Consider the following 14,561-nt stretch of genomic DNA (forward strand, 5'->3'; position numbering starts at 1 on the left):
GAACACTGAAGTTGCTTTTCCTCGTTAAAGAATACCCGTTTTAAGGAGGAAGTGAAGTCAAGGCTCTGAATGGCTGCCTAGTTTGTGAGCTCCTCTACTTCTCAGCTTTAATCAAGCATCCATCAATATCATCAGTGCATAAGTGCATTAATCAGTGCATAAGTACACAAGTATTGCCATACTGGGACAGACCAAAGGTCCATCAAGCCCAGCATCCTGTTTCCAACAGTGGCCAATCCAGGTCACAAATGCCTGGCAAGATCCCAAAAAAGTACAAAACATTTTATACTGCTTATCCCAAAAATAGTGGATTTTCTCCAAGTCCAATTTAATAATGGTCTATGGTCTTTTCCTTTAGGAAGCCAACCAAACCTTTTTTAAAACTCTGCTAAGCTAACCGCGCCTTTACCACATTCTCTGGAAACGAATTCCAGAGTTTAATTACACGTTGAGTGCAAAAATATTTTTCTCCAATCGCATGCCCCCTAGTCCTAGTATTTTTGGAAAGCATAAACAGTTGCTTCACGTCTACCCGTTCAACTGCACTCATTATTTTATAGACCTCTAATAATATCTCCTCTCAGTCGCCTTTTCTCCAAGCTAAAGAGACCTAGCTGCTTTAGCCTTTCCTCACAGGAAAGTCGTCCCATCCCCTTTATCATTTTTGTCACCTTTCTCTGCACCTTTTCTAATTCCACTATATCTTTTTTGAGATGCGGCGACCAGAATTGAACATGATATTCAAGGTGCGGTCACACCATGGAGCGAAAAGGCATTATAACGTCCTCATTTTTGTTTTCCATTCCTTTCCTAATAATACTTAACATTCTATTTGCCTTCTTAGCCGCAGCAACACACTGAGCAGGTTTCAACGTATCAACAACGACACCTAGATCCCCTTCTTGGTCTGCGACTCCTAAAGTGGAACCTTGCATGACGTAGCTATAATTCGGGTTCCTGTTTCCCACATGCATCACTTGGCACTTGCTCACATTAAACATCATCTGCCATTTAGACGCCCAGTCTCCCAGTCTCGTAAGGTCCTCTTGTAATTTTTCACAATCCTCCTGAGATTTAACAACTTTGAATAACTTTGTGTCGTCAGCAAATTTAATTACCTCACTAGTTACTCCCATCTCTAGGTCATTTATAAATATGTTAAAAAGCAGCGGTCCCAGCACAGACCCCTGAAGAACCCCACTAACTACCCTTCTCCATTGAGAATACTGACCATTTAACCCTACTCTCTGTTTTCTATCTTTTAACCAGTTTTTAATCCACAATAGAACACTACCTCCTATCCCATGACTCTCCAACTTCCACTGGAGTCTTTCATGAGGTACTTTGTCATAGAAATGATTAGTAGTAGTAGTAGTTGTCAAATGCCTTCTGAAAATCCAGATACACAATATTAACCGGCTCACCTTTATCCACATGTTCGTTTACCCCTTCAAAGAAATGTAATAGATTGGTGAGGCAAGATTTCCCTTCACTAAATCCATTTTGACTGTCTCATTAATCCATGCTTTTGAATATGTCTTAATAATCTCTACCATTTTGCCCAGGCACCAACATCAGACTCACCGGTCTATAACTGTGACTTTTACCGGTGGTCATGAGTAAGATTCCATCTTCTGAATGTAAGGACGCTGAGCGCCATACTGTTCACAATTCACCGGCTCCCCCTTCTCCTTCTGACTTGGCAGTATCAGATGCTGACACTTGTGCCTCGCAGCCCAAGTGCCTTTCTTCTAAGTCTCTTCAACAATGCTTGGTGTATATCCAGGCAGAAATAAAAACATCTAAAGAGGAGATTTTGGACAGAATGGATGTCCTTAGCGTTCTTAGGGAGCTGGGGGGCGAGTAGAAGAGCTGGAAGAACGTATGATCGACCATGCTGAGCAATTAAACCAATCTGAAATCAAAGCAGGGCGGTTTGCAGAACAAATGGAGGATTTACAGTATAAATTGGATGATTTGGAAAATCGGGGACGTAGGAAGAATTTAAGATTTTGTGGCGTCCCTGAATCGGGAGAATCAGAGGACATTTCTACTATTATCCGCCTTCTCTGTGAACAACTGCTGGGCGATGGGGGTGGTGCAGAATCCATTACTCTGGAAAGAGCCCATCGTGCCCTGGGAAAGCCAGCTGGTTCTCAACCCAGGGATATAGTTGTTCGCTTTGCTCATTTTGCAGACAAGGAACGCCTTTTACCAAGAACTTGGCAGGTTTCTAATTTGAAGTTTAATGACTCCAAGGTGACCGTGTTCCAAGACCTGTCGCAGTTCACTCTGGCCCAGCGACGCATCATGAGACTGGCTTTAGATGTTTTGACCAAGGGGAAGATTGTGTACCGCTGGGCTTTTCCGTTCGCTTTGTGCTTCACTATCCAAGTGAAAGCATATAGACCCCGTCGGTTAGAAGAGGCATGGAACATCTTGCTGGAAACTGGTGTTACAAATTCACCGATGCCTAAACCATTGGTAGCTCCAGCTCTTAAGGTGAAGTTTCAGCAGTGGCAGCAGGTTTCTCTGAAAAGCAAGAAATTCAGTCCAACAGTGTGACTTTTTGTCTTGTTGAACATTTAAATATTGTGACGGTTCAATATGGACCTGCTATGGGGAAAGGATTGATGGATGAATGTTTGGCAGTTCAGGATTTGGTATTGGGGGAGGGAGGTGGGGGAGTGTTAGGTGTATGGAGGTGCTGGTGGTGTGTTTTGTGTCTTGACTTGTTTCCTTGAATTCCCAATCAGGGGTCTTTATGGATGTCTGTTTGGTGGTGTGGTGGGGGAGTTGAGAAAGAGGTTGTGTTTTAAGGGCTGGGGTTTGGGTGCATTATTTTGGCCCAGGGTGGGGAGCAGGACTGAAGTGGGTTATTGGGCTTTTGGGATTCTTGATTACCTATCCCAATACTCTAACTTTTGTTACCCATTATCTGTGTAGTTTTTCATTTACGATATGTCTGCTAAGTTAAAAGTGTTGTTAAACAATGTTAAGAGATTGAACTGTCCTCAAAAGCGTCAGAGGTTGTTCAAAGAACTTTTACATTTTAACCCTCAGGTGGTGTTTTTGCAGGAGATGTACTTCAAGAGAGAACATGAGCAACTTCTTGCCCATCCTCATTATCCCCCATGTGTACTGTGCCTCTGCGGGTGATGGTTCTAAGAAGCAAGGGGTTGCCATTTTGCTGCATTCTTCTCTCCAGGTACAGCTGGAACACATAACAAGAGATGTTGCAGGTCGTTTTCTGCTTCTGGACCTGTGTCTTGGAGGGAGGCAGGTGACTTTAGCCTCTGTATATGCTCCTAATGAATCCCAGGAATCTTTTTTTCATTCATTGTGTTCCAGAGTTCTCTCCTTACAAAGGGATCATCTTATTGTTGGGGGGGGGGGGGGGATTTTAATTCCATCTTCCTTCCAGCTATTGATAGGTTTAGGTCTCCCGTTGCAAATATTTTAAGATTTCGAGGTCTTTGGTTGAATTCCTTAGGGACCTGGGACTTTGCAACCCCTGGCGTAGGCTTCACCCCAATTCACGTGATTATACTTTTTACTCCCATTCCCATGATTCCTACTCTTGAATTGATTATGTGTTTGCTGATACTCATTTGGCAGAGGGAGGTGTGGATTCTGGCATAGGGTTCATCACACTCTCCTGTTTGGGTAACTTTCTCCTCTTTTGCGGATGATGAAAGGGATAGGAGATGGACTCTGAATATCACTCTGTTACAAGAAACTGAGACGGTAGTGGGTTACCGCTCTCTATTACAAGATTATTTGAAAGATAACTTACATTTGGTTTCTTCGTTGGGAGTTGTCTGGGATGCGTTAAAGACGGTTACTAGAGGATGTGTTTACCTAGTTTGCAGAGGCTAGAAGAACAGCATAAATCCACTGGATCTAAGGCTGTTCTGAGGGAAATGAAGGCTATATGTTTACGCCTGGATGGTATTTATTCCGATCCACTACAGTTTGATATTCATTGGGGCCTTCAGACCCATTATGTCCACAGTAATAAACTGGGCCGTCAGTTGGCGCTTAAGTTGAGACAACAGAGAGTAGATCGAACGATTCTCAAAATTGACGATGATAGGGGTTCCTTTGTGACCACTTCTTCGAAGATTTGTCAACATTTTCAAGACTTCTACCAGTCCTTGTATACGGCTGATTCCTCTATTTCTTCTGCAGACATAGTTGACTATTTATCGGCTCGTGTTCTTCCAGCTTTATCTCCAGCTCACCTGTCCCTACTGGAGAGCCCAGTAACCATAGACGAGGTTCGAGGGGTTATTAAACATCTTCCTACTGGTAAATCACCGGGGCTTGATGGGCTTCCCAATGAGTTCTATAAAGCCTTTCCTGGTGAACTGTCTCCACTACTAACGGATATTCTTAATGAAATTTGAGGAGAATCCTTTCCGCCATCCATGATGGACGCATGGATAGCAGTTATCCCTAAGACTAATTGTGCATCTTATCATCCCATATCCGTTTTGAACTCTGATGTTAAAATATTGGCAAATGTTTTGGCAAACAGGTTAGCTAGAGCTTTGCCTGATCTGGTTCATCCAATAAGGAAGTTAAAATTGCAAAACAGAACTATTATTCTTCGCATATCATTAATTCAAATGACTCTGCCAGAGAACTTTGCTCTACAATCTCTTGACATCACCCCAGGCCCCATTTCTTCCAACTTGTCTATTCCTTCAGCAGCCACCTTAGCTACTTACTTTCAGGATAAAGTGACTATGCTCCGCAGTTCTTTACCATGTCCTGTGCAGTCCATCTCTTCCTTCTATAGGCACTGCTTCCAGTCCCTCTGACTTCACTGTACCATCGAAGTGGAACTCCTTCTCCATCCCCTCGTTGGTGTCCTTAGAAAGTACCATTAAAACATATCCTAACCACCTGCCTTTTGGATCCTCTACCCTCCAGCTGGTTAAAAATGAATCATCATGGTCTCACACCATTGCTGCTTCACCTGCTTTAAGTTTAACTTCAGGTATCGTCCCATCTGTTTGTAAAAAGGCTGTAGTTAAGCCCTTAATTAAGGATTCAACCTTAGAGCCATCTGAGCCACCAATTATAGACCAGTTTCTAAAATTACTGAAAAGGTCGTTTTTGATCAGCTCCCTCAAAGAGAGTACTGAAACTACTGTTACAGCACTCACTGGTGATCTTCATTCTACTTTAGATAGGGGTAACATTGCTCTTCTAGTATCTTTAGATCTTTCTGTAGCCTTTAACCTTGTTGATCATGCTCTTCTTCTTACACATCTTCAAGATATTGAGATAGAAGGGGTTCCCTTTACATGGCTTACATCATTTCTCACTGATCGCTCTTATACAGTCCACATTTCTACCTTACACGTTGAAGTTCCACAAAGCTCCATTTTATCACCACTGTTGTTCAATATCTTTATCAGCCCATTAGCAAACTTGCTCAGGACTTTAATCTTCGTTTCCATATTTATGCTGATGACATTCTCATAATCTTTCCCACATCAAGTTCAGCTCCAGACCTAACCCCACTTCAAACAGCACTCTTTTCAGTTTCTGATTGGCTTTTTATATCATAAGCTTGTCCTCAATCCTGCAAAGACCACTACTTATTGAGTTACTGGCAATCACGTAAAGCCTTCTTTGATGCCTTTCCTATTTTGGTCCAACTATTTCAACAGTTGATTCTTTCAGATACCTTGGTATCATTTACTGACACCAATCTCTCTTTCGACAAACAAATCTCACAGGTTATAAAGACTGGGTTTTTTGGTTTATGTCATTTCCGCTCCATTTCCCATTATATTGACTCAGTATCTCTTCATGCATTCTGTTTCGATTACAATGTGATTTACAATGGCCTTCCTCATTTCCAATTGTGCTGCTTACAAACCCTGCATATTACTGCTGCTCAGCTACAATGTAATGAAATGTGATCATATCACCCCTTTTTTGAAACAACTTCACTGGCTTTCTGTGAAATATCAAACGCAATTTCAAATCTTTCTCCTTACCTATAAAGTTTTAAATAAAGGAAAACCTTCTTATTTATCTTCCATGATCATCCCCTATACCCCAGCTCAAGCACTCAGATCTTTGGATTCCAATCAACTGGTCATTCCTTCCTCTAGAGTCGCGCACCACAAGTCTACTAGGAAAGCAGCCCATTACTTTCTGGAACTGTACTTATGGAATAACTTAAACTCAGAACTTAGATCTGAGCTTTCACTCCTGCGCTTTAAAATGCCTGTTTTTTTCAACTGACCTTTGATAGCCTTCCAAATTAAGAGACTTTTTCTTTGCTCCTCCTGTAATGTAGTACAAGTACAGCAGTTCTTGCCTATTTCAAATGTTGAAACACATACCAGAAAATGTAGATGGAAAGCGATGACCACAAATGCTCGCAGTCTAAGCAATAAAGTTCATGACCTTCAAGCCCTGATGTTGGAGACAGACTTAGACATTGTTGCAATCACGGAGACGTGGCTAAATGGTTCCCCTGAATGGGATGCAAACATACCGGGCTATAATCTATTTAAGAAGGATAGAGAGGGTCGAAAAGGTGGAGGAGTAGCTCTGCATGTAAGAAATGACATCGAGGCAACTGAAATGTCAGGGACCTGGGGAAAGGAAGAAGCGAAATGGATCACCTTAAAAAGAGATGATAAAACTTCTGTACACGTGGGTGTTGTCTACAGACCTCCGACACAATTGGAAGATCTAGATAAAGATCTGGTCACAGATATCCATAAGCTGGGAAAGAAGAGAGAGGTGCTGTTGCTGGGAGATTTCAATCTGCCGGATGTAGATTGGAAAGTTCCGTCTGCGGAATTGGAAAGAAGTAGAGAGATCGTGGATGCTTTTCAAAGTGTTCTGCTCAGACAAATGGTGACGGAACCCACGAGGGAGGGAGCGACACTGGATCTGGTGCTCACAAATGGGGATAGTGTGTCAAATGTCTGAGTGGGTGCCCACCTGGGCAGCAGTGACCATCAAACGGTTTAGTTTGATATGACGGCTAAAGTGGAGGGCGGCCACTCAAAAATCAAAGTCCTGGATTTCAAGCATGCTGACTTTAGTAAAATGGAGGAAAACCTGAGGAAGGAGCTGATGGGATGGGAGGATGAACGGGAAGTGGAAGGACAGTGGTCCAAGCTGAAAGAAGCTATAAATAGGGCCACAAACCTTTATGTAAGGAGAGTAAATAAAAGCAAGAGAAAAAGGAAACCGATATGGTTCTCCAAACAAGTGGCTGAGAAAATAAAGGCTAAAGAGTTGGCATTCCTGAAATACAGAAAAACTCAAGAATAGAAACACGGGGAGGAATACCGGATGAAACTGAAAGAAGCCAAGAGAGAGAGACGTCTGGCGAAAGTACATGTGGAAGACCAAATGGCTAGAAATGTAAGGAGGGGTGACAAAAATTTCTTCAGGTATATTAGTGAAAGGAGGAAGACTAAAAAGGGAATTGTGAGACTGAAAGATGCTGCGAACCAATATGTATGTAGATAATGATGAAGAAAAAGCAAATTTGCTAAATAGATACTTTTGTTCTGTTTTCACAGAAGAAAATCCTGGAGCAGGACCGTGATTGACTGGCGAAAGTACATATGAGAACGGAGTGGATATAGCACCGTTCACGGAAGAGAGTGTGTATGAACAACTTAAAAATCTAAAGGTGGACAAAGCAGTGGGACCGGGCAGGATCCACCCCAGGATATTGAGGGAGCTCAGAGAGGTTCTGGCGGGTACTCTTAAAGATTTAATAAATCCTTGGAGAAGGGAGAGGTTCCATGGGATTGGAGAACGGTGGAGGTGGTCCCTCTTCACAAAAGTGGTGATAGGGAAGAAGCCGGAAACTACAGGCTGGTAAGCCTCACTTCGATTATTGGAAAAGTAATGGAAGCGATGCTGAAGGAAAGGATAGTGAATTTCCTGGAAGCAAATACGTTGCAATATCCGAGACAACATGGTTTCACCAAAGGGAAATCGTGCTAAACAAATCTCATTGAATTCTTTGACTGGGTGACCGTAGAACTAAATCAAGGACGTGCTATGGACGTAATCTACTTAGATTTCAGCAAAGCTTTTGACATGGTTCCCCACAGGAGGCTCTTGAATAAACTAGACAGGCTGAAGATAGGACCCGAAGTGTTGAACTGGATTAGGAACTGGTTAACGGGCAGACGCCAGAGGGTGGTGGTAAATGGAGTTCGCTCGGAGGAGGGAAAGGTGAGTAGTGGAGTGCCTCAGGGATCAGTGCTGGGACCGATTCTATTCAATATATTTGTGAGTGGCATTGCCAAAGGGTTACAAGGTAAAGTTTCCCTATTTGCGGATGACACCAAGATTTGCAACAGAGTGGACACCCCGGAGGGAGTGGAAAACATGAAAAAAGATCTGCGGAAGCTAGAAGAATGGTCTAACGTTTGGCAATTAAAATTCAATGCGAAGAAATGCAAAGTGATGCACTTAGGGAGTAGAAATCCAAGGGAGACGTATGTGTTAGGCGGGGAGAGTCTGATAGGTACGGACGGGGAGAGGGATCTTGGGGTGATAGTATCTGAGGACCCGAAGGCCACGAAACAGTGTGACAAGGCGGTGGCTGTAGCTAGAAGGTTGCTAGGCTGTACAGAGAGAGGTGTAACCAGCAGAAGAAAAGAGGTTTTAATACCCCTGTATAAGATGTTGGTGATGCCCCACCTGGAGTATTGTGTTCAGTTTTGGAGGCAGTATCTTGCGAAGGATGTTAAAAAAATAGAAGCGGTGCAAAGAAAAGCTACAAGAATGGTATGGGATTCGCGTTACAAGACGTATGAGGAGAGACTTGTTGACCTGAACATGTATACCCTGGAGGAAAGGAGAAACAGGGGTGATATGATACAGACGTTCAAATATTTGAAAGGTATTAATCCACAAACGAACTTTTTCAGGAGATGGGAAGGCGGTAGAACGAGAGGACATGAAATGAGATTGAAGGGGGGCAGACTCAAGAAAAATGTCAGGAAGTATTTTTTCACGGAGAGAGTGGTGGATGCTTGGATTGCCCTCCCGCGGGAGGTGGTGAAGATGAAAACGGTAACGGAATTCAAACATGCGTGGGATAAACATAAAGGAATCCTGCTCGGAAGGAAGGGATCCCCAGAAGCTTAGCCGAGATTGGGAGGCAGAGCCAGTGGTGGGAGGCAGGGCTAGTGCTGGGCAGACTTGTACGGTCTATGCCCTGACAATGGCAGATACAAATCAAGGTAAGGTATACACAAAAAGTAGCACACGTGAAATTATCTTGTTGGGCAGATGAATGGACCGTGCAGGTCTTTTTCTACCATCATCTACTATGTTACTATGAATTATATGACTGGATTTCTTGTTGAATGTATCTTTTCTGTCTATAATTGTAGTTCTTTTCTTTTGTTGTAATTTTATTATTATCACTGTAATTGTAAACCCTTTGACCTCTTTGTTGAAGAAGGCGTATATCAAGAGCCATTAAACAAACCCTTAATCATGGTGGGGCAGGTTGGAAAAGATGGCTAACATTCTGAAAGTAAACTATATGTTGAATATGATTCCAATCTTACTAGACCCAAAACTTTTCTCTTTGTATACAGCAGTGTTAGTTCAATTTTTGTGGAAGAGCAAAACTCCCTAAATCACCCTACAAAAATTGATGGCCGGTAAAGATAAAGAAGGGGTTCACCTTCCATGAATACCATCTGTCTTATACCCCCTGAGCCACTGTAGCTTGTGCTGCAATTTTCTTGCTTGCCTCAATGGCTAGAGAAAAAGCAATATCTTTTGCATTTGTACCTGACTGCAATTCTTTCAAACAGATTACTAGTCCACCCTATTAGACAGCCCTCTTATTTGGCTATAAAACACCTCAGTTCCAAATTTCATATAGAGATAGTCCCAAACCAAATCCTCTCCAATTTGGCAAATCTATAAATATGACCACATGGCCTATTCCTGTCTGCTGATCCATACCATCTCTCTCTTCTTCTCTCTTAATGATCCTATATGCCTGTCACTTACTTTCTTGAATTCAGACACAGTCTTCATCTCCACCACCTCACCGGGAGGCCTTTCCACACATCCACCACCCTTTCTGTAAAGAAGTATTTCCTTAGATTACTCCTGAGTATCCCCTAATCGACTGGGTTCAGCGGTAATCAAAAGGCACATTGACTTTAAGACATTTACTGGATGGAGATATGCTTATGGCATTTTCCAGATTATGGAGAAATACAGCCTTATCTGATGATCCAGATTGCAGGGGTTTCTGTAATAAAGCTGCTTCGTTGTGAAGTTCAGGTTTCCAATCTTACATATTCCTTCTGCAGCCTGGGGAGAGAAGTATTACGGGTACTGAATAAGTCTGGGAGAGAGGCTTAAGTAGTTTGCTTGATGACAAGTCATTAAGAATCTCATTATTTGCTTTGCTTACACAAACATTTTTTAAAATTGCATATTGAACTATTTAGACTCAACATAAGCTAGTGAAAATGTTTGCAAAGGCTGATAACAGGTGTGTTGACTTTGACTTTCTAAGATAGGCACCCGCTCTCATATGTTATATTTCCATCCCAAACTGTAAGCCATTTTGGCAGCAGATGTGATATCTGCAAAATTTTGGACTTGATAGAATAATTATTTCCCATAATATTTGAAGATCACTAACTTTGTCTTCAGACCTTGTCCAGCATTTTGGTAAAAAAAAAAATCTGGTAATACTGGTTTCTTTAGCTTCAAAATCATTCTTACTAATTGGAAGAATGGTCTTCATGTAGATTTTAATGTTTGGCGGAGTACTGTTTTGTCTTGCTACTAAATATGACACAACCATCACAGAAAGGGCTAACTTTAGCTAAGAACTGCAAAACATTGGGAGCCCTAGGAGGTTTTCATATCTACCAGCTGAGTATTCAACATGTCTCTGTGGCAATTTATTTTTGAATATATCTTTATTTACAAGGTTACTTCACCTTACATGTACATGCAGTGATTTTTCCCATTTATCCCTAGATTCTGTATATGGCATTCAAAATTGTGCTCAAATTTAAGTAATGAGTTAATCAATTATTGGCATTAATTAGCAACAATTTAGACTTATGCAAGCATCTTGCTAAGCGTTATTCTATAAAGATGTGCGTGTCAATCTTCTGCCATGCAACTGAAAAGGGGGCATAGACATGGGAGGTGCATAAGCAAGCCAAGGGTTTTTACTAAAGATGTGCATACTATTATAGGATTCAGGGGATCTGTGCCTAATTTACACATAAAGATTTACACCAGGCTTTCGTTGGTGTAAATCCTCACCCCCAATGTTGGGATGGATCCCAGCGCTACTTCTATAAATGGCACCCAACTCAGAGAGCTGTTTATACAATAGCGCTCTTTTTTTTCGGCACCCAAATTTGGGTGCTATTTCCAGAATCTAGTCCTTAATTTACAACAACATATGTATGAGACTGCTTTTGATTACATTTATATACTAGTAGCTGCCTCCAGCTTCCTCATTTCTTGTTTATTTTGCTTCTCAGGTCTGTGCCACTTGTCTTTCTTTAGTCATCTATCCTCCTATGAACGCTAGACCAAACAAACACATCTCATCCACACATTTAATCATCATCATTCCTAACACCTTCCTTTCCTTTCCTCTCTTCACTGCTGGCAGGGGAGTATTACAACCATGCCTCCTCATACCCCACTTTAAGGAGCTTTTGAAAACCCATCAAGTCATGGAACAACGATCTGGGATAAACATCAACATTACTCTTTTCTTTTTACTTATTCATTGTATTTCCTTTCTTTCAGTATTGTATTTTAAATTGCTCTGCTTTATCCTTGTTCAAGTTTGAAAGATCAACATCAAGACACCAAATAAACTAAACTTTTATATCTTATCTTTTCTCTGCAATGTTGTTAGCGCTTAGAAATATAGTCTACTTAGATCCATAGTAAAGAACCAACTAATAACATCAGAAATAATAATAATAGAAGCTAAATATTAGCATAGCCCTGCATATTGTAAGCTCGCTCCTCCTTAACTCCTCCGTCGCAGCTCCAAAAATCACAAACAAATTCAGGTACAGTTCAATTAAAAAAAAAACCACAAAAAAACTGTTCAGGGGGATAGGAAGAGAGTCTCTCGTTTGGTCTGGCTTTTTATTCAAGTCCCAGCCCCCAACACTTTTACTCTCTTCAAGCCGGGTGATACACAGCCCAGGCTTCAGCAGCTACTTCCCCTCTAGCTCTTAGAAGAGGAAAATTCGCCACAAAAACAAATCAATACTACAGTCCGGTGTTTCTCGGCTGCTTCCCCTCTCCCTCTCCTGGAGAGTTGTAGCAAAAAAAAACACCCCCCCCCCCCCCACATTAAACTTCTGGCCTGTTCTCTCTTCACAGGTAAGTGGCTCTTGTGAAACAAAAAAACCCTGAGCCGCAGCCCAGTCCTTCTTTAGCTTTTCAAACACGTAACAAGTCCTTCACGCCGTACCTCTCTCTCTCTCTCTCTCGCTCTGCGCGGGAACAAAGCCAAGGGCCTCCACCCTCTTGGTCAGTCACACTCTCACCTGACCTCCTCCCGCTTGGACCCACTTTGGCATCCGTTATCTCCCGGGCTTTCGCTGAGCCAGCGCTGAAAAGTCCATCGGTTCTTCCTGGGCGTTCTCCGGTTCAGTCAGTTCCATAGGGCATGGGTCCGCCTCCTCCTCCCCCTTTTCAGGGGCCCAGTCCATATTCTCTTCACCCCGCCCTTCCCTCAGCTGCCTCCCCTTTTCTTCATTAAGGATCTTTTGTATCTTTTCTTTCTCCGCCCACTTGTCCCACCACCTCCTCCACCAGGTTGGAGACTCGGCCTTACTCCTTTCCCTGCAGCCCTCCTCTGGTGACTCTCGGGAATGCACGTACCCTCTCCTACCACTGGGTTCCTTTAGTGCATGTTGGGATTTGTAGTCTCTTTCTCTCCTTTTCTCTTCTTGTCCCCTAGACCGTTCCACCTCCTCTTTACAATATTTACCGCCTTTTTGAAGGAATTCACTCAAGGAGGTGTACAGCAAGAATAAGTCAAAGAAAGAGACAATTACAGCACTAAAAATATTCAAACAACAATATAAAGTATGGCATAGCATGCTACATTATAATGTCAACACAATGCACAATAAAACATTTTAATAGACAGCATAGGGTGTAAGCAAAGATGGAACATATAGATAGATAAGATAGATAAACAGGAGTAAGAAAATAAGGGACTAGTTTAAAGAAAGTTGCAAATGAAGTCAGAAAGGTGCATGAACGTTAGCTAGGGTAGGATTGGATACACATGTCCTGCTATAGTATGTGCAGCTGGTGTCATTTACTTCTTCCGTTAAAGGCCTGGTTAAAGAGCCAAGCTTGCACCTGCTTCCTGAAGTAGATATAGTCTTGTGTTAAGCGAAGCTTTTCAGGGACTGCATTCCAGAGCGTGGGGCCTACTAAGGAGAAGGCTCGTTTGCGGGTATCTTAAAATCTTAGGGGACTTTAGTTTACATATTCCTACTCCACTAGTAACTTAATTAAGAAATCACCAATAATAATCTGCAGGCAGCAGTCCAGCAGCGAGACAGTGGCTATCCATTCTTTTACACTGTCAAATGTTTGATTATTTCCAAAGTCGTATGTGTGCACTCCATGCCAAGAGCTCCTAGCACTAAAGGAATGAGTCTGATCTCTGGAGACTAGAAAAGCAGACTAAGAATACTTGAGGCAGAGAGATAAGTTTATAGAGGCAGCCTACAGGGATACAGTAGAGAAGTCCCACCCCAGTCTGGCAACCTCTGTGCTGTCGTGGAGAAGAAAGGTCTCCTGAATGGAGAGCATCACTGTGGAGAGGCAGGAAGTGATGCTGAAGTCAGGACCTGCCTCCAGGACCTGCAATATACTCTTGTACCAAGGATGTGTCTCCAGGGGCTTCTACCCAGGAGGAAAGGATTAGAATAGCAGTTGAAGTTGGAGATGTGATCATCAGGCATACAGATAGCTGGGTGGCTGGTGGAACTCAAGACTGCTTGGTGCGAAGGTGGCAGACCTCATGCATCACCAAGATTCTAGACAGTACTGGGGAGAAGCTTGCTTTCTTACCATGAGGATACCAATGTCATAGGAAAATGTGAGAGGGAAGTTCTGGAAGCCATATTTAGGCTCTTAGGTAAAAAACTCAAACCCAGAACCTCCAGGTTAACATTTTCAGAAATGATCCCCATTTCACACACAGGACCCAAGAGGCAGGCTAGGGACGTAAAATTGCTAGATGAAATCAATGACTGCCTCTTGGAGCAACTGGTCCAGGAACCAACAAGAGGGGGAGCGATTTTGGATCTAATCTTTAGTGGAACGCAGGGCATAGTAAATCCCCACTCCCGGCAACACAGCAAAACCAATGATCATACTGGACAATATACAACCTTCCCTCCCTTAAACATAGTAAACATAGTAGATGACGGCAGAAAAAGACCTGCATGGTCCACCCAGTCTGCCCAAGACAAACTCATATGTGTATACCTTACCTTGAATTTGTA

The 14,561-nt window shown here is 42.5% G+C and overlaps 1 protein-coding gene across 2 annotated transcripts in view; it reads right to left on the minus strand.

Moving 5' to 3' along the window:
• The window catches only part of DNAJB2 (DnaJ heat shock protein family (Hsp40) member B2), a 115,264-nt gene that overhangs the window by 17,969 nt on the left and 82,734 nt on the right, over positions 1-14,561 (minus strand). Inside the window, exon 9 of one of the 2 annotated variants that reach the window (XM_030210591.1) lies at positions 10,159-10,347. The exons of the other annotated variant lie outside the window; for it this stretch is intronic. Within the exon in view, the coding sequence (XP_030066451.1) occupies positions 10,328-10,347 (20 nt within the window). The 3' untranslated portion in view covers positions 10,159-10,327. Of the gene's footprint in view, positions 1-10,158; positions 10,348-14,561 lie in introns of those variants that run through there. 2 annotated transcript variants of the gene reach the window in all.

Source organism: Microcaecilia unicolor, chromosome 7, assembly GCF_901765095.1.
Source record: "Microcaecilia unicolor chromosome 7, aMicUni1.1, whole genome shotgun sequence".
In the NCBI taxonomy this organism is placed as follows: Eukaryota; Metazoa; Chordata; class Amphibia; order Gymnophiona; family Siphonopidae; genus Microcaecilia; species Microcaecilia unicolor.